Consider the following 20738-nt stretch of genomic DNA (forward strand, 5'->3'; position numbering starts at 1 on the left):
TAAATATAATAATATTTTTATACCGAAAATTATAATTACATTAATTACAATATAAGTTCAGTAAACCATATATTTATTTGAATTCTTATGCTAACCAAATTCATGTCGTCATTATACATACAACAACCTTGTACATAATGTGTTGGAAATTTGATTACCGAATTAAATTAATTCTATAATTAATTTAATTCAAGAGACCCCAAAAACAATACCAACTATGGTTTATTCCGTTCATTTCAACTATAGGGTGTGACCCTGTAGGTTCCTATAACGTTAGCAGTAACATTAGAATGATTCTAATGCTACAAGCAATGAGTGGCATCTAGCAATGCATCATTGCTACCTAAGTCACAAGAGATCATGATTCGACATAACCTTTTTTTATGATTAACCTTTTATGCAATAATCCTTAAGTCCTTTATATCTGGATTGGACACAAGTCATGGAATAGTCACACTTGCATTGTCCATTCCATGTTCCTTGATATCTTAAGTAGACTACGATATACAAATAAGTATGACATCTAATATCAACTTATTTGAGCATGGCCATGCATTTCTAGTCTCACTTAATCAAGTGGCCTAAGATATTACTCCTATTATGTAGGAGGGACTTATCCTATATCGACCAACCATATCCCTCTACATAGATTGTGGTATATCCAACATCAGTCTTTATAGAACAACCGATTCTGATACGCTTGATCAGATCAAAATATACAACTCACGATGTTGGGATTATGATGATCTCAAGTCTGAGAATCATATAAATATTAATCATTATGAGTAATGTCGTGACAATTACATAATAATCCAAGAAACATACTCATAACGGGTCAGTCCAATATGTTGTTCTCTAACACACATATTCATGTAATGATTCTGACATTCCATATCAATGACAACTCTTTATCATCAATCAACTACATGTTAGTCTTAATGCATTATCGTTGTCTTATCCAACAATAATACTTGACTCAGGACATTATTATAAAACAGTTTATTTATATACACAGAAAAGAAACTGAAATAATAATGGTAACGTGTAACACCCCTAACCCGTCTCCGTCACTAAATTAGGGTTACGAGGCATTACCGAACAAATACAACTTTTTGTTTGTTATTATTTTTTTTCTTTTTTTTTTAACAAATGCAACGAAACCAAATTCAATCATAGGAAATAAGTCATTTTCGCATGACTATTAATTTCATATACAGAATTTATAATGTAACATTCAAAACCTCGTCCAGCCTATACATGCCATAAGTTGAGTTCAAATATTTAAGTACCGAAATAGTAGATAGAGTGATGAACTTTGCTGACGATCCCCGAGCTCGTAACGCGTCTCCAAAATCTATAAAACAAATGAATAAAACCAAACGAAGTAAGCTTTTATAGCTTAGTAAGTCTACAATGATATCAAATATATATATAAATAAATAAATAACATAACCTTCTAATCTATTTTATGAAATTTCAACTAACACGACCAACTAACATTCATACATTATTGTACTCGCACCATTTCATTTATAGTCGATATGTATACCGCGGATGAATTCAATTTAATATATATATTATACAAAACAACATTACAATTGAATGTATACAATCGAGCATATATACATATTATACACATATCAAACCGATTGTATATGTACACTCATCTAATGGTAAGCTCTAAATCAATTCAATCTAACACATATATATACATCAATCACATTTTATATTTGTTTGTATATAAATATACTCATTATGAATTTATACCGAATACATAGCTAACACATACATTCGAATATATATATATAATGAGTACATGTATATATATATATATATATATCAAATGCATACATGATTAATTATCAAACACATAAGCTCAACATATATATGTTTAACAACCACATATATCTAATGTACATATGTATTCATCGATTTCATATAATAAAAAATCATAGATATATCCATTGCATATTCTCACACAATTTTAAACAGATTCACCGGCATTTAGCCTGCTAGGCTCAAAGCCTGATTTAGTACACCGGCACTTAGCCTGCTAGACATATTGTATATACAAACGTGAATTTGAATATTGTATATACATATGAAACCCTCATACTTCAACCATGTTCAAAAACATATATATATATAAATATATATATATATTTATATACTTATATACCTTTCATACCTTAACCATTTGCAAATATTTATATAAGTATAAACTTATTTGTTCAAGCATTAGAAATACTTGTATATAAATCATTTATACAATATTAAATAAATATACTTTAAATTATCGTTCAGCAAAAAATAAAATACATATACATACATATATACTAATTTAATAACATTTAATAGCTAATAGACTTACCTCGGATATCAGCAAACACGATCGACTATTCGATTACTTTCGACTTTCCCCGATCCAAATTCGTTTTCTTCGTTCCTTGATCTAAACATAATCAAATTTAACCTTTTTATTCATCAAAACATTCAATTTAGTCCAACAATACATAAATGGGAAAATTACCATTTTACCCCTAACATTTTACACTTTTTGCAATTTAGTTCTTTTTGCACAAAACACAAAATACACAAAATTTGCCCATACCACACAAGGGCCGAATATTCATGGTTCTCATATAAGTCCAAACATTGCATTTGTTTCACATTTTAGTCCCTCAAAAATTTATTTTCACAATTTAGCCTTAAATACTCAAATTCATCAAAAATACCAATACAAAACATGTTAATCTAAGACATATCTTCCATTATTCATCATCAAACATCACAAAACACAAATATTCATCAATGGCATAACTCAAAATATTCATCAATTCACAAAATTAAGACATGGGTTTTGAAGAACACGAAGCAACAATCTCAAAACGTAAAAATTATTAAAATCGAAACAAAACTAACCTTAATCAAGATGAACAAGTGCCAAACCTAGCCAAGCTTTCTTCTCTTTTTCTTTCTTTAGTTTCGTGTAAAAGATGATGACAATGGCTTATTTTATGTTTTATTTCATTATACTATACATTATTTATTAATTCACTAATTTAACCTTTAAAATAAATAAACAAAACATATATAATAAGGTTATTTTAATACTTAGCCACCCACTATCTATGTTTTAGTCTAATTGCATCATTAATCCCCCATTTTAAAAAGACAACAACAATTAGGTACTTTTAGATTTAACCCCTAAATTTTTATTTTAAGCGATTTAATCCTTTTATTTAATCGGACACTCAAATGACAAAATTAAAACACGAAAATTTCACACAATTAAATTCACACATAATAAACACACAAAATAATATTTAAAATATATTTTTTTTTCTAGTTCGGATTTGTGGTCCCGAAACCACTATTCTGATTAGGGTCAAAACCGGGTTGTTACAACTCTCCCCCTCTATAGAAATTTTCGTCCCCGAAAATTCTTACCGGTGAATAGGTTTGGATAATGCTCTTTCATCGTGTCTTCTGACTCCCAAGTTGCTTCTTCAATTCCGTGTTTATGCCACAATACTTTAACTAACGGAATTTTCTTATTTCTTAATTCTTTGATCCCACGAGCCAAAATACTAACCGGTTCTTCTTCATAGGACATATCAGAGTTAATTTCAATCTCCGTCGGACTAATCACTTGTGAAGGATCAGATCGGTATCTACGGAGCATCGAAACATGGAATACATTATGAATCTTTTCTAACTCAGGCGGTAACATCAATCTATAAGCAACCGGTCCAACACGCTCTATAATCTCATACGGTCCAATGAATCTCGGACTCAATTTGCCTTTGCGATCGAATCTAAGTATTTTCTTCCACGGTGAGACTTTTAAAAACACTTTATCCCCTATCTGAAATTCTATATCCTTTCTCTTCAAATCCGCATAAGATTTCTGACGATCCGATGCTGATTTCAGACTATCCCGAATCACCTTCACTTTCTGTTCAGTCTCCTTAATCAAATCAACCCCGTGTATCTTATTTTCACTGAGCTCAGTCCAATACAGTGGTGTACGACATTTACAACCGTACAAAGCCTCGTAAGGTGCCATTTTGATACTAGATTGAAAACTATTATTATAAGCAAATTCAATCAAAGGTAAGTATCGTTCCCATGTACCTTCAAACTCGAGAATGCAACATCTCAACATATCCTCAAGTATCTGAATAATTCGTTCAGATTGACCATCTGTCTGCGGATGGAAAGCTGTGCTAAAATGTAGTTTCGTACCTAAGGCATCTTGTAGTTTCTTCCAAAATCGCGATGTGAATCTCGGATCTCTGTCTGAAATAATAGAAATGGGTACACCATGTAACCTCACAATTTGTGAAATATACAATTCCGCAAGTTTATCGAGTGAAAAATCTGTACGAATCGGAATAAAGTGTGTCGATTTTGTCAACCTATCAACAATAACCCAGATTGCATCTTTCTTGCTCGATGTCAACGGTAAACCGGATATAAAATCCATCGTGACTCGATCCCATTTCCATTCAGGTATCATGATCGGCTGAAGCAACCCAGATGGTACCTGATGCTCGGCTTTAACTTGCTGACAAATTAAACATTTCGAAACAAAGTCAGAAATGTCTCGTTTCATACCTTGCCACCAATAGTCTTTGTTTGAGATCGTTATACATTTTCGTGCTACCCGGATGAACAGAAAATCGACTACTATGAGCTTCCTTCAAAATCATCTGAATTAACTCTGAATTTTTCGGAACACATAATCGGTTTCTGAATCTCAAACAATCCTCAGCATCTACTAGAAATTCTGAATCAACATTTAAGTCACACTGAGCTTTTTTGCAAGTAAATCATTATCGACTTTCTGAGCTGCACAAATCTGTTGAACAAATAACGGTTTTGCTTTCAACTCAGTTACTATCGCACCATCATCAGACATAACCATATGTGCGTTCATTGCACGCAAAGCAAAGAGTGATTTTCGACTTAGGGCATCAGCAACAACATTAGCCTTTCCGGATGATAGTCAATCACAAGTTCATAATCTTTTAACAATTCTAACCATCGACGCTGTCTCAAATTCAGATCTTTCTGAGTCATCAAATATTTCAGGCTTTTGTGATCGGAATAAACATGACATCTTTCGCCAAACAAATAGTGACGCCATATTTTTAACGCAAATACGATAGCAACCAATTCCAGATCATGCGTCGGATAGTTCTTTTCATGCGGTTTTAACTGTCTCGAAGCATAGGCTACAACTTTGCCTTCCTGCATTAAAACACAGCCCAAACCATTTAAAGATGCATCACTATAGATAACAAACTCTTTTCCCGATTCTGGCTGAACTAATACTGGAGCTTCGGTCAAAAGAGCTTTTAACTGATCGAAACTTTTCTGGCACTTTTCTGACTATTCAAACTTAACGGCTTTCTGTAATAGCTTTGTCATCGGGGTTGCAATTATAGAGAATCCTTTTACGAACCGTCTGTAATAACCAGCAAGTCCTAGAAAGCTTCGAACTTCCGAAACATTTCTCGGAGGTTTCCAATCAAGTATAGCCGAAATCTTGCTCGAGTCAACCTGAATACCCGATGCTGACACAACATGGCCCACAAAACTAACTTCACGTAACCAGAACTCGCATTTACTGAACTTTGCATACAACTGTTTATCTCGCAAAGTTTGTAACACAAGTCTCAGATGTTCGGCATGCTCGGTTTCATCACGTGAGTAAATCAAAATATCATCTATAAATACCACCACAAACCGATCCAGATACTGTCTAAAAATCTGATTCATCAAATCCATGAAAACAGCAGGTGCATTAGTAAGTCCGAAAGGCATAACTAAAAACTCGTAATGTCCGTACCTCGTTCGGAAAGCTGTCTTTGGCACATCAGAGTCTTTAACTCGCAACTGATAGTATCCCGATCTCAAATCTATCTTCGAAAACACTGAAGCCCCTTTTAGCTGATCGAACAAATCATTAATCCGTGGTAACGGATACTTATTCTTTATTGTCACCTTATTAAGCTGCCGATAATCAATGCACATTCTCATCGTTCCGTCTTTTTTTCTCACAAATAGAACTGGTGCGCCCCAAGGAGAGAAACTCGGTCGTGCAAAACCTTTATCACCAACTTCTTGCAATCAGTACTTTCAATTCTTTTAATTCGGTCGGTGTCATACGGTACGGAGCTATCGAAATTGGAGTCGTCCCTGGTACTAACTCAATACCAAACTCTACTTCTCGAATAGGTGGCAAGCCCGGTAATTCTTCAGGAAACACATCTGAATACTCACACACTACTGGCACAGATTCAGTCTTCTTTTCGGTCACTTTACTATCAATAACAAATGCAAGGTAAGCTTCACAACCTTTTCTCACATACTTCTGAGCCGACATCGAGGATATCATTTCTGGTAAACCATTCAGATCATTAGATTCAATCCGAATAATCTCATCATTCTGACACCGTAGATCAATAGTTTTCCGTTTACAGTTTACTATAGCATCATGCAGAGTTAACCAATCCATACCCAGAATTATATCAAATTCATCGAATGGTAACAACATCAAGTCAGCTGGAAAACATAAATCTCGAATCATCAACGGACAATTCTTGCACACTTTGTCAACCAAAACACACCGGCCCAGGGGGTTCGATACTTTAATTAAAAATTCAGTAGACTCAACAGGCAAAGTCTTACTGAATACTAAAGTCTCACACACATAAGAATGAGTCGAACCAGGACCAATCAATGCAATAACAGTAGTATCATAAAGAGTGAAAGTACCGGTAATAACATCTGGAGAAGAAGCCTCCTCTCGAGCACGGATGGCATATGCTCTGGCAGGTGCACGAGCCTCAGATCGAACTGCCGTGTCCTTTGTCCCTCTCTGACTACCACTTACATTACTCAAATGCCTCGACGGTCTACCTCGTACTGGCACATTACTTGGTCTGGTATTCTGCACAGTGTTTTGCTCAGCTATCATCGGACACTCTCAAATGAAATGATCCTTTGAACCGCACCTAAAGCAAGACCGATCATGTAATCTGCAATCTCCAGGATGCCATTTCCCATAATGCTTGCACTCTGATCTATTTTGCTGAACACTACCTGTAACACCCCTTACCCGAGACCGTCGCCGGAATCGAGTACGAGATGTTATCCAATTTAACTTACCAATTCAGAGCATAAAAATTTGCTTTTAAAATTAAATTCACTGTTCATAACAAGATTGTTCACCTGCGCGACTGTCACTAATTTAATTATAGCTTGAGTTACAGAACTCAAAATTTAAATCTGTAAATTTTCCCTGAAACTAGACTCATATTCCCACCTACCATATAATTTTCAGAATTTTTGACTTAGCCAATTAGTACAGTTTATTCATTAAAGTATCCCCTGTTTCATAGCTCGACAGATCTGACCTCTTGCCACTAAAAATCAATTATCTCATTGTACAGAATTCATATAAGGTTATAGTCTATTTATTTTAAAAATAGACTCACTAAGGAATCTACACATATAAATTATGACCTATAATTCTTTCTGTACAATTTATAATGATTTTCTAAAGTCAGAACAGGGGACTTCAAAAACCATTCTGACCCTATCTCACTAAAATTTAAATATCTCAAAATACAGAATTCCTTTGCCTACGCCATTTCTTTCATATAAAATAGACTTAATAAGATTTAATTACATATATAATTCACTCTCTAATTCTATTTCTACTATTTATGGTGATTTTTCACATTCACGTCACTGCTGCTGTCAAAGAAACTGCTTCTTTGAATTAGTTACCATTTACACATACATAATACCAAAACATAATCTTTACTAACCATTTCAATAGCTAATCTTAGCCATATCATTTGAACATGCTCAAAATGATTAAGACTCTATACATGCCATAGTTTAAACATTTTGAAAAGCACATAATACCGAGATGGCTATGATAGTGTGATACGAGCTCCGACGGTCCACTATTCGATCAAGTTCAAATCACTATAAAACAAAGGAAAGAAAGAGATGTGTAAGCTATAAATAGCTTAGTAAGTTACATGTAAACAATAATTACTCATTTAATAATTAACACTTTTAACATATAACTAATCAAAACATTTCTTAGCAATTTCAATCACTTACACATGCACAATCTTACCAATTCACTTGCATATACATTTTCACACTTAACATTTCATATTCACTTTAATTCATTATTAATTCCGTTGAGCAGTTGGAATATACACGGATACGTAGAGATTTAGCACATAAGTGCCACAATCGATATGTAGCCGGCTACCAGCGATATATAGCCGGCTACCATCGAAATGTAGCCGGCTACCACCGATCAATAACACCGAAATGTCCACGGCCCGCTCACACAAGTCGTCAGTGTCGCAACACATGCTAGATCACCCAAAGACCGGGACTCACTGTAACACTCAGTAACACTTGTAACATTTGGTCTCTAGTGACATGTCACTTGTATCCAATTCTATTCCTAAGTTCAACCGAATTTACACTTAACACTTTATTTTCAACACTTTATCACTTGAATAATTCATGAACAATTTTCCTTCCACATTCAATATTAATTCACATATCAAATATAATTCACAATTTATACAAATATAACTATTATTTACATATAACTTACCTCGGATGCAAAACGACTATTTTTGTAATTTAGTCGATAACTTTCTCTTTTCCCAGATCACTTCCACTATTTCTTCTTTCTTGATCTATATTAACACAATTTAATACATTTTATCAACATTTCATTCAAATACAATTCATACACAACATTTTGGCAAATTTACATTTTTCCCTAAACTTTTCAAAATTCCACTTTTGTCCCTAAGCTCGTAAAAATAAAATTCACTAAATTTTAAATTTCAAACTTCACTAAATCATATTTCATGCTCATAACAGCCCTCAATTTCACAAAATCACAACTTTATGCACACTTTACCATCTTTCACAATTTAGCCCTTTTCAACATTTTCATCAAAATTCATCTAGTAAAACTTGTAATTAACACTTCAAACATTCATTATCTAACATCACTAATCAATTTACAATTATATCATGAATGGGTCAATTTTAAACTTTAATTTCATTTAAATTAAATGGTAGAAACATGAAATTCAAGCTTCAATAAGCATAAAAATACGAAAATAATAAAAAGCGGGCAAGAAATCACTTACAATTGAGCTTAGGAAGTTCAAGAACCCTAGCTATGGTGACATGAATTTTTTGGCAGCAAACGTCTGATTTTAAGAAGATGAACACTTGTTTTCATCTTTATTTTGTCTTTATTCAATTTGGACAAAATGCCCTTGACCCATTACTTAGATATTTTTCTAGAAATACCCTTTTGTGTCCATAACACTAATTCATGGTCTAATTGCCACATAAACACTTCCAATTTCATGCAATAATTCAATTAAGTCATTTAATCACTAATTAGACACACTTTGCATTTTTCTCAATTTAGTCCTAAAAATTCAATTAAGCACTAAAGCATTAAAATTTTCTATCCATATTTTCACACAATATTTCAATCAATCAGTAACTAATAAAAATTTATAAAATTAAACTATTTCACTTCGGATTTGTGGTTACGAAACCACTATTCCGATTAGGCCCTATTTTGGGCTATCACACTACCAACGCTAGCAACTGAAGTAGCTCGTGAACTCACAGGGGGTCGATCTCGATCATGCTTAGGAAACCCTGTAGTAGATTTAAATCGGCTACGATCCTCTCTGGATTTCCTTGAGGTCGACTGAAACGATTTGCTGAATGATCTTTTGCGAGAATCTCGAGCTTCATAGTCAGCTTTCCTCTTCTCTTTCCCGAGCTCCTCAGCTTTACAAGCTCGTTCAACAAGTACTACGAACTCTTTTATTTCAAGTATACCAACTAACAGTTTGATATCTTCATTCAGCCCATCTTCAAATCTTTTACACATGATAGCTTCAGTCGAAACACATTCTCGAGCATATCTACTGAGCCTCACAAATTTCCGTTCATATTCAGTCACAGTCATACGACCCTGTTTCAATTCAAGAAATTCCTTACGCTCGATCAATGAATCTCGGCTAATGTATTTATTACTAACTCATCGAAAGAATTCCCAGGTCACTCGCTCTTTCGGAACCACCGATACTAGTGTATTCCACCAGTGATATGCAGTGTCCCGTAATAAAGATATGGCACATTTCAAGCACTCATCAGGGGTGCAAGATAACTCATCAAACACTCGAACAGTATTATCAAGCCAGAATTCAGCTCGCTCAGCATCATCATCATCAGTAGCTCTGAACTCTTCGGCCCCGTGTTTTCGAATTTTGTCAACAGGAGGCTTAAGTAATCTCATCGGATCACTTACTTGAGGTATAACAGGAATCGAAGATGGATTAGTCGGGGGTGGGGGTTGTTGTACAACCGGATTAGTTCGGACATATTGAGTAAACCAGTTATTCATCATTTGGAAAAAGGCTTGTTTAGCCTCTCCCTCCTGGTTACTCGAGGTCGGTTGAGAATCTACCGGCTCTGTCCCTTGCGTGGGAGCAGGAGCTATACTCTCAACATCATCGGCTACAGCTCGATCGGGATCCATTACTATACGAAAACACATTTTTAAATGTCAGCAATCATCACACTCTCTCGGTATAAAAATTATGGCATGTATAGCTAAACTCATACACGCTACGTTAGTCCAAGAATCAACTAAACCGTAGCTCTGATACCAATTAAATGTAACACCCCTAACCCGTCTCCGTCACCGAATTAGGGTTACGAGGCATTACCGAACAAATACAACTTTTTGTTTGTTATTATTTTTTTTCTTTTTTCTTTTTAACAAATGCAACGAAACCAAATTCAATCATAGGAAATAAGTCATTTTCGCATGACTATTAATTTCATATTCAGAATTTATAATGTAACATTCAAAACCTCGTCCAGCCTATACATGCCATAAGTTGAGTTCAAATATTTAAGTACCGAAATAGTAGATAGAGTGATGAACTTTGCTGACGATCCCCGAGCTCGTAACGCGTCTCCAAAATCTATAAAACAAATGAATAAAACCAAACGAAGTAAGCTTTTATAGCTTAGTAAGTATACAAATGATATCAAATATATATATAAATAAATAAATAACATAACCTTTTAATCTATTTTACTGAAATTTCAACTAACACGACCAACTAACATTCATACATTATTGTACTCAGACCATTTCATTTATAGTTAGATATGTATACCGGTCGGATGAATTCAATTTAATATATATATTATACAAAACAACATTACAATTGAATGTATACAATCGAGCATATATACATATTATACACATATCAAACCGATTGTATATGTACACTCATCTCATGGTAAGCTCTAAATCAATTCAATCTAACACATATATATACATCAATCACATTTTATATTTGTTTGTATATAAATATACTCATTATGAATTTATACCGAATACATAGCTAACACATACATTCAATATATATATATATAATGAGTACATGTATATATATATATATATATCAAATGCATACATGATTAATTATCAAACACATAAGCTCAACATATATATGTTTAACAACCACATATATCTAATGTACATATGTATTCATCGATTTCATATAATCAAAAATCATAGATATATCCATTGCATATTCTCACACAATTTTAAATGATTCACCTAAGCATTTAGCCTGCTAGGCTCAAAGCCTGATTTAGTACACCGGCACTTAGCCTGCTAGACATATAGTCTGAAATGTATCACCGGCATTAAGCCTGCTAGACGTAAAGTCTGAATTACTTCACCGGCATTAAGCCTGCTAGGTACAGAACCTGAATATCACAAATACGAGAATAATTTCTAATATAACTCTTACTGGCATTACACATGTTTTAAACATATATACATAATTCATATAGCTATAACCACACTTTCAAGAAATTGGCAAACCATAGCCCGGTTACAATCTGTACTTACAATCCATACTTTTAGTTCAATACATATAATCGTACATACGTTTATACTCATTCAAACCACACTCATTCAATAATACATAGTTCATGCATTAAATTCATTTCAAGAATTTATACATACACATACAACTATTTCAACCTCATACATTTTCGTATACGTATTACACCTCTTAATTTTTTTTAACTCGAAAACCTATACTTATATATATATATATATTCATACATAATCGAACCTCATACTCATATATATAACTTCATATCTAATTTCAATATAATAACTTATACATGTACATATATATACATATTCGAACCTAACCTATACGTATATAATTTCATACTTAAATTTAATATGAAAATGTATATACATGCTTATTCAATTTATCATATACTTTTAAAACATACATATCATATATCAAATCCAAAAGTTTACCATGTATATACATATAAATTCATTCAACCTTTTGTATATATATTTATGGTATCTATACCTTTGATTTAATCAATAATTCATACATGTATATACATACGTGAATTTGACTATTGTATATACATATGAAACCCTCATACTTCAACCATGTTCAAAAACATATATATATATATATATATTTATATACTTATATACCTTTCATACCTTAACCATTTGCAAATATTTATATAAGTATAAACTTATTTGTTCAAGCATTAGAAATACTTGTATATAAATCATTTATACAATATTAAATAAATATACTTTAAATTATCGTTCAGCAAAAAATAAAATACATATACATACATATATACTAATTTAACAACATTTAATAGCTAATAGACTTACCTCGGATATCAGCAAACACGATCGACTATTCGATTACTTTCGACTTTCCCCGATCCAAATTCGTTTTCTTCGTTCCTTGATCTAAACATAATCAAATTTAACCTTTTTATTCATCAAAACATTCAATTTAGTCCAACAATACATAAATGGGAAAATTACCATTTTACCCCTAACATTTTGCACTTTTTGCAATTTAGTCCTTTTTGCACAAAACACAAAATACACAAAATTTGCCCATACCACACAAGGGCCGAATATTCATGGTTCTCATATAAGTCCACACATTTCATTTGTTTCACATTTTAGTCCCTCAAAAATTTATTTTCACAATTTAGCCTTAAATACTCAAATTCATCAAAAATACCAATACAAAACATGTTAATCTAAGACATATCTTCCATTATTCATCATCAAACATCACAAAACACAAATATTCATCAATGGCATAACTCAAAATATTCATCAATTCACAAAATTAAGACATGGGTTTTGAAGAACACGAAGCAACAATCTCAAAAACGTAAAAATTATTAAAAATCGAAACAAAACTAACCTTAATCAAGATGAACAAGTGCGAAACCTAGCCAAGCTTTCTTCTCTTTTTCTTTCTTTAGTTTCGTGTAAAAGATGATGACAATGGCTTATTTTATGTTTTATTTCATTATACTATACATTATTTATTAATTCACTAATTTAACCTTTAAAATAAATAAACAAAACATATATAATAAGGTTATTTTAGTACTTAGCCACCCACTATCTATGTTTTAGTCTAATTGCATCATTAATCCCCATTTTAAAAAGACAACAACAATTAGGTACTTTTAGATTTAACCCCTAAATTTTTATTTTAAGCGATTTAATCCTTTTATTTAATCGGACACTCAAATGACAAAATTAAAACACGAAAATTTCACACAATTAAATTCACACATAATAAACACGCAAAATAATATTTAAAATATATTTTTTTTCTAGTTCGGATTTGTGGTCTCGAAACCACTATTCCGATTAGGGTCAAAACCGGGTTGTTACATAACGCCTTATATTAATAAACATGATAAATCAAGTATGTTATTACAACCATCTCATGATTGATCTTTGGGCATACTCTAACATGTCTTGCATCAAGATCTAGACTCAATATGTAAGCCCCAAGGTTATTGCGTATGATAATGCCACGACTTGAGTTCCCAACAGAAGGGGCGTGTACATTTTCACCCTCGTTCACACCTTTATTATCGATATCATTTGAAACCTCATCTATATCAAGGTCATTAAAATCTGCACCCTCGTGATTAGAATAACCATCATTATCGAGTCCTTCACCATCTGCATCGTACCAATCACCACTGGAGGTATCTATAAACGGGGACCTAGATTAGGGTTGTTATACGTAGTCGCGCCATGGTGTGGATTTTCGGCCCATGTCAATGTTTCTCCATACTGTAGTTAAACTCGTGTACAAATGATCGCTTATCAATAAACATTCTCAGAACCTCCGTACACGAGTTTTCAACTCCATATTTTTGACTTAATGGAGTGACATTTACAACGGGCTTCACATCCATTAACTTAGCAAACAATTGAACTGATTCAGCATTCACGTTCCCAATCGAGCAATAAAGTGCGATCATTGTCTCCTCGTCTTAAATCATGTACAAGTTCCATCTCAGTAAATTTGATAGGATTTGATGAAATTGGAAATTTGTCGAATAGTCTGTACATCCTCCTCCCACACCGTCAAGCTATTTTTGCACTAATCTTTTGTTTTATTTCTTCAAGTTTTACATTCTAATTAAATCTTCTATTTTTTGGCGAGATTCAAATATACAACCAACTGTTATTTGTAAAATTACCTCCTCAAAATAAACGTATACGAAGAATTGATTATTCATCTTCGATACAATATCTATAAAATAAATTTAAAATAAAAATTAGTCTTTATTTAGAAAAAATAGTGGCTCCTACTAAAAACTATATTTACATACAAATAATTACAAACTAACCTTATAAACTTGAACTTGATTTTTAAAAAACCTGCATAAATCTTCTTCTTTTCTTTTCTCTCTTAATCAGACACTAAAAACTTTAGCAAAAATCAAAACATTCAATAGATACAATTTTTTGGTCAAGGTGGGGTTATATATTTTGAGTGGTGTCACCTGACAACGTGGCGGGATTATTGCTTGACATGTCGATCACACCACTAATAATATTTATTAGTCTCCTTTTTTCTATTTTCAACTTTTTTTTTCGAAAAACATTAGTGCCGCCTAACATACTAATGGCACCCATTAAAAATTTTTTGACACTCTAGCCACCGGTGCCGCGTAACAACGTCGCGACACCAATTAAATTTTTTTTTAAAAAAAATCACTAGTGCTACCTAACAAACTGAAAACACCATTAAAAAACAATTTTCCTTTATTCCCTCCACCGTAAATACCCATATTTATCACTTTCACTGATATATGATTGTGTAATGATTAGGAAAAAAAAAGTGTGATACCACACGGGTTATTTTTGCATATAATTTTTTCTCTATATCATTTTTAATTAATTAATTAATATTTTAAAATTATTTTGATAAAAAAGCCGTATTTTCTTTCTTAGTAAGCAATCAAAATTCATTTCAATAATTTATTTATTTTTAAATTACCTTTATAACAGGCATACTCGAAATTCATTTTACATCCATTCTTTCTTTTCACCCATCTACTTTTCCACCCAACCAAACAAAATACTGACCTTCACTCATATTTAACATTTTAACCGAACGGATGTAACCGATTGATCTTGAAGAAATAACTGGATATTGAGAAGCTCAAAGTGCCAAAAAAGATAAAATTGGCGGTGTCAAAGAAGCTCAAATGTTGAAGCAAAAGCACACTTGATATGCTTGGAGATTAAGTCCCCCACAAATGACCTTGTAATTTTAAGGTCAAATTTTATGATGCCCGGCAAAAAAAACAAAACATGCAGCACAAACAAGGATCAAACGAACAATTGATTAATTAAAACACTACTTGTCTAAGATATTTAGGCCAACTCAAAACAAAATGTCACATCCACTGCTGCAAAGGATGCTTATAAACCATGGAAATAAACACTCTGCCTGACAACATATATGAAACATTCAACGCTTCTTAGAGACACCTACAGTCTTTCCTCTGCGACCAGTGGTCTTGGTGTGCTGACCACGGACACGAAGACCCCAATAGTGCCTCAGCCCACGGTGGTTCCTGCATTACAGTATTTCACGTGTTAGCTGTCACACCACATCCCAACAGCCAGATGGACAATCGACCAAGATGCAAACTACTTACATAGAATCTGTTGAATCTGTTAAACCACAGAAAATGGCACATAAAAAAAAATGCAGCAAATCGAGAATTAAACATGTATGATTTTAGATTTTTCACTTTTGACCAAAACCACATCAATGGTTATTCAATTCCTCTCATCTTAATCAACAAAAAACGTCAAACAAGATAACCACAATAATATACCTCCCATTTTGATAATAACTTGCCAGCCAACACATTTAAAAGATTTTTAGGAGACAGAACTCGAATCGAGAAATGATACATGTAGATTCTTACAAAATCATGATACATGTAGATTCTTACAAAATCACTTACGTGCATAATAACACATAGGATATCATAAAGATACGTTATTCCTTCTTAAGCATGAAAGAGGATAATAAATAATAAAAAATTAAAAGCTACAGAAATGAGCCCCAAATAAGTTGCCCAAATCATTTAGTCAAACGTTTGAAAGAACTTCACTGAGAATGTGAAAGCAATTGCTTATAGTAAATTGATATATGATGAGGAACCATGAACTCAAATTAAACAGAAATACTAAAGCATAGATACAATTGGCCTGATCATATCATTTTAAGCATCAAACATTTGGAACATACAGCAAACATGGGAAAAGATAAACTCAAAGCACAGATTAGTAAGAACGAAGTACTAACCTGATCTTCTTCAATCGCTCCAAGTCATCTCTCAACTTCATGTCGAGAGCATTAGACACAACTTGGGAATACTTCCCATCCTTGTAATCCTTCTGCCTATTCAAAAACCAGTCAGGGATCTTAAACTGCCTGGGGTTTGCAACAATGGTCATGAGATTGTCCAGTTCCTGTGCAGTCAATTCACCAGCCCTGATAAAAAAATCAGCAAAGTTGCACAAAAGCTCAACAACAAACCAAAAAAAAAAAAAACTGAATACATGACTCCTCATGCCACAAGCCTATACATAATTGAAGCCTAGAAGATAATCTAAAGTTTTAGATGAAAAAATAAGAAATCATAATTTTCTTCCACACATGAATCAATTCATATCAATGACAAAAGTAACCGTTTCAACCTGAAATACCAAAAAACAAAATCATCTACTATATTTTTTTTCTAAACTTTGAGCTATACGACATCTTATCGGCTCCCACTTAAGCCCAAAATTGACATAAAATAGGAAATCTCCTTGCATCTAAATTTTCATAATAAAATATACCTCTTGTTCATGTCGACATCAGCCTTCTTGCAAACAATGTTAGCGAAACGCCTTCCAATACCCTTGATGGAGGTCAAAGCAAACATAATCTTCTGCTTTCCATCAACGTTGGTGTTCAGCACACGCAAAATGTGCTGAAAGTCTTCGTTCGCCACCAGAGACTGTACAAACACACACAAAAAAAGAAGAGTTAAAAGCAATAATGTTAGAAACAAAACGTCAACCCTAATTCAAACCAAGAAAAAACCATCCCCGAAAAGGGAGAAAAAAGGAAAAGAAAATTTAGATTAAAAAAACAGTGAATCAGATCAAGAAAAATATGGAATTGGAATTAGAAAGATGGAATCACAATTACCATTTTGATTTGGTGAGGGAGGAGGAGAGACTATGGGAAGTGATGAGCTGAAGCGAATAAACAGCGGAGATCAAGTTAGGGTTTTTAAGGATTCCTCTAACAAACGTATTTATATTGGTTCATAATAACTCTTAGGGTTTTTTAGTTGGATTTTGGGCTTAAGAGAAAATTAGTGCACTGTTGTCATAAGGCCCAAATTTTCCGGTCCTTCAAAACTCACCATTACACCGATTTCACCCAATACTATTATAATTCGATTCCCCTATACAATCATAATTTAGTTAGACTGAGTTGAAAAAATTTAATCAATTAAAAATAAATATTAATTTTTAACTAGTTAATTTTTAAAAAAAAATTCAAATAGACTTGGCTTTATTAAAACATAAACCAGAATACATGTCAGCCTGGAACCAAAAAAATTAAAACAACAAATAAACCAAAGTTTTTAAAATAATAAATAAAAAGATAAAGCTTTAGCCCAATCACATTTAATGCCTGAAATTGTGCCAACCTTTCATTTTTTTCTTTTCAATCTCGATGATTTCAGTTTCCAAGGAAGCGTTTCTTTATTTTCATCTCTCAAAACAATCACTCCTCCCTTCGAACTTTACCCACAAAAGGTTCCAAATTAGTCTGGTTCCAGATTTGTTTAGTTAGTATCCAGGAGAGGTTTAAAATTGACTAAACTTCAACTGAAACAGGGTATTCTCGGAGGACGTGGTCTAGATTCTCATTTGCCCCCTCACATTTCGGGCAAGCCATATTCGCCACTAGTTGTTTATGATTCAAATTAACTAGTGAAGGAATAAAATTTCTAGATATTCTCCAAACTGTAATTTTTAGCTTTGTTGGAAGCTGTAGGTTCCATAGCTGTCTGTAAAAGTCTCTAGAGGTGGTATGTAAATCATTAAAATTAGGGCCTAGAATACTTGGTTGTAATAGTTTATAAGCACTCAAAATAGAAAAGTCACCGAAACGTTCACCACACCAGACCACCAAGTCATCGTGGAATTCCTTCTCTAGCGAAATCCTCAATATGCTGGCCACATCAACATCCGAGAAGGTATTAATAACCAATTCTTTATTCCATTCCATTTCTATTTCTATTTATCAACTCCGCAACCATTGAAACGCTATTATTATTCATACTCACATTCAGTCTCTAATTAATTGAACTTGGTATCCATGCATGCTTAGTAATTGAGATGTTTTCACCTCCCTAAATGTGCATTTAAGAAATCGAAACTTGGATAATATTTTGCCTTTTAAACCCGGGCTAATAACGAATCAGGATTATTTAGAAGTATCCATCCCTGTTTGGCCAATAGAGTGATGTTAAATTTCTTCAAACTATGAAACCCTAAACCCCTTCCTCTTTCAAATCACAGACGACGCCACCAATGAATCCCCATTCTTCCACGCCTCTTTTGCCACCAAAATCGTGCCATAATACTTTCCATTTCATCGTACAAAGTTTTTGGCAGCAAAAAAATGCCATCGAGTATGTTGGAATGGCTTGGAGCATTGACTTAATAAAAAAACTTTTTACCCCCTTGCGATATTAATCTAATGCACCAACCATCAATCTTCTTTTTAATTCCGTCCTTCAGTAGTTGGAACGATTCCTTTTTCTTTCTACCCACCATGTTGGGTAGGCCTAGATATTTCTCTGGATTATTCGAATAACGGACCCCTAAACTATTTGAAATTAATTCCTAAGACTCTTCAAGGGTATTTAAACTGTAAAAAATCGTTGATTTATCAAAATTGACACTAACCTGAGCACATTTCATATTCCTTTAAGATGTTTTTTAAAATGTTGGCACCCTGGTCGGAGGCCTCTCCAAACATAACACAATTGTCTGTAAAAGAGAAGGTGTGATATCTGAGAACCTCTCTTTCTGGCCTTTTCCCTTTAATCATCCCATCATTTAAAAGCAAGTCTCATAAGAGCAGAAAGTCCCTTACTGCAAATAAGAAATAGAAAATTACTTAGAGGGTCTCCCTGTTTGAGACATTGTGAAGGCCAAAAGGACTCGCCCACTCTCCCATCCAATTTAAGTGCCATAAAGCCCTTCCTCCCTATTCGCTTTTGATGGAACGTATGCAATATCTCATATACCAGCAACACGTTATCAATAATCATCCTTCTTGGCACAAACGTGCTTTGGGCCTAATCTATACAAACCTCGAGTAACTTCTAAAAACGGTTAACTATCGCCTTTGCTAAGACCTTGTAAATCATATTGCATAGATTGGTTCGTATGAAATTAACCATGTTCTTAGGGTATGACACCTTAGGGATGGCCATTATAGTACTTTCATTCATACACTTTAGCTCTTTCCCTTCATTTAAGACACCCAAGCAAAACAACATAATATTATCTCTGACTATGTGCCAACATATCTAAAAAATAAAGTAAAAAAACCATCAACCCCTAGAACCTTTGTTGGACCCATACCCTTCTGCGCCATAAAAATCTCCTCTTTCATGTAGCTAATAGTCAACATCATGTTCAAATAATTTGTAATGCATCGATCAACCCCAGGTAAGATGTGTTCCAAGTCCCCTATCTTATTTGTTGCAAACAAATTCTGAAAGAAGCCTCGCGCCACAACCTCAATTTCCTCTACGTCTGATACTTCCCTTCCAGCATCGTCTTCCAAAACCTTAATTGTATTTATATGTCTGTGATAAGAGGCAAATTTATGAAAGAAGCTTAATCGTCTTCCAACCTTAACTAGTTTGCATGTGCTCTTTGCTCCCAAAAGGTTTCTTCTTTGTCAATTTCCAAGTTTAACTGAACTTTTGTGTTAGTAAGCTTTACCAAATTTTCATCATCTCGATTCTTCGCCATCAGTTGTTCCAACTTCCTAGTCAAATCTCTTTTCAATCCAACCCTTCCAAGCTTAATTGTGTTTGCCCAAACCTCCAAACCTTCTCTTAGGTTTCCTATCTTTGCAAGCAAATCACCCAAAGCCAAATCCCAGATTCTTTTTACCTCCCATTCGAATGAGTCC

At 33.5% G+C, this 20738-nt stretch overlaps 1 protein-coding gene and 1 long non-coding RNA gene across 3 annotated transcripts; both read right to left on the minus strand.

The window, feature by feature from the left end:
• Positions 1–1175: 1175 nt before the first annotated feature.
• LOC128041844 (uncharacterized) lies at positions 1176–2467 on the minus strand. Its single transcript, XR_008196752.1, has 2 exons — positions 2372–2467; positions 1176–1354 (listed from the first exon to the last, which is right to left on the minus strand). It is a non-coding gene; the product is annotated as an uncharacterized LOC128041844 (long non-coding RNA).
• A 13244-nt stretch (positions 2468–15711) lies between these two features.
• LOC105773985 (40S ribosomal protein S18) lies at positions 15712–17871 on the minus strand. Of its 2 annotated transcripts, none has more exons than XM_012596254.2 (4): positions 17718–17870; positions 17363–17523; positions 16824–17012; positions 15712–16080 (listed from the first exon to the last, which is right to left on the minus strand). In XM_012596254.2, exons 1-4 carry the CDS (start codon positions 17718–17720, stop codon positions 15975–15977), a joined length of 459 nt encoding a protein of 152 aa, XP_012451708.1. In that variant the 5' UTR covers positions 17721–17870; the 3' UTR covers positions 15712–15974. The 2 variants fall into 2 exon arrangements, with proteins under 2 accessions (XP_012451708.1, XP_012451709.1); XM_012596255.2 differs by having other exon boundaries at positions 16024–16180; positions 17718–17871.
• Positions 17872–20738: the final 2867 nt, after the last annotated feature.

The sequence above is a fragment of the Gossypium raimondii genome, chromosome 6 (assembly GCF_025698545.1).
Source record: "Gossypium raimondii isolate GPD5lz chromosome 6, ASM2569854v1, whole genome shotgun sequence".
Lineage (NCBI taxonomy): Eukaryota > Viridiplantae > Streptophyta > Magnoliopsida > Malvales > Malvaceae > Gossypium > Gossypium raimondii.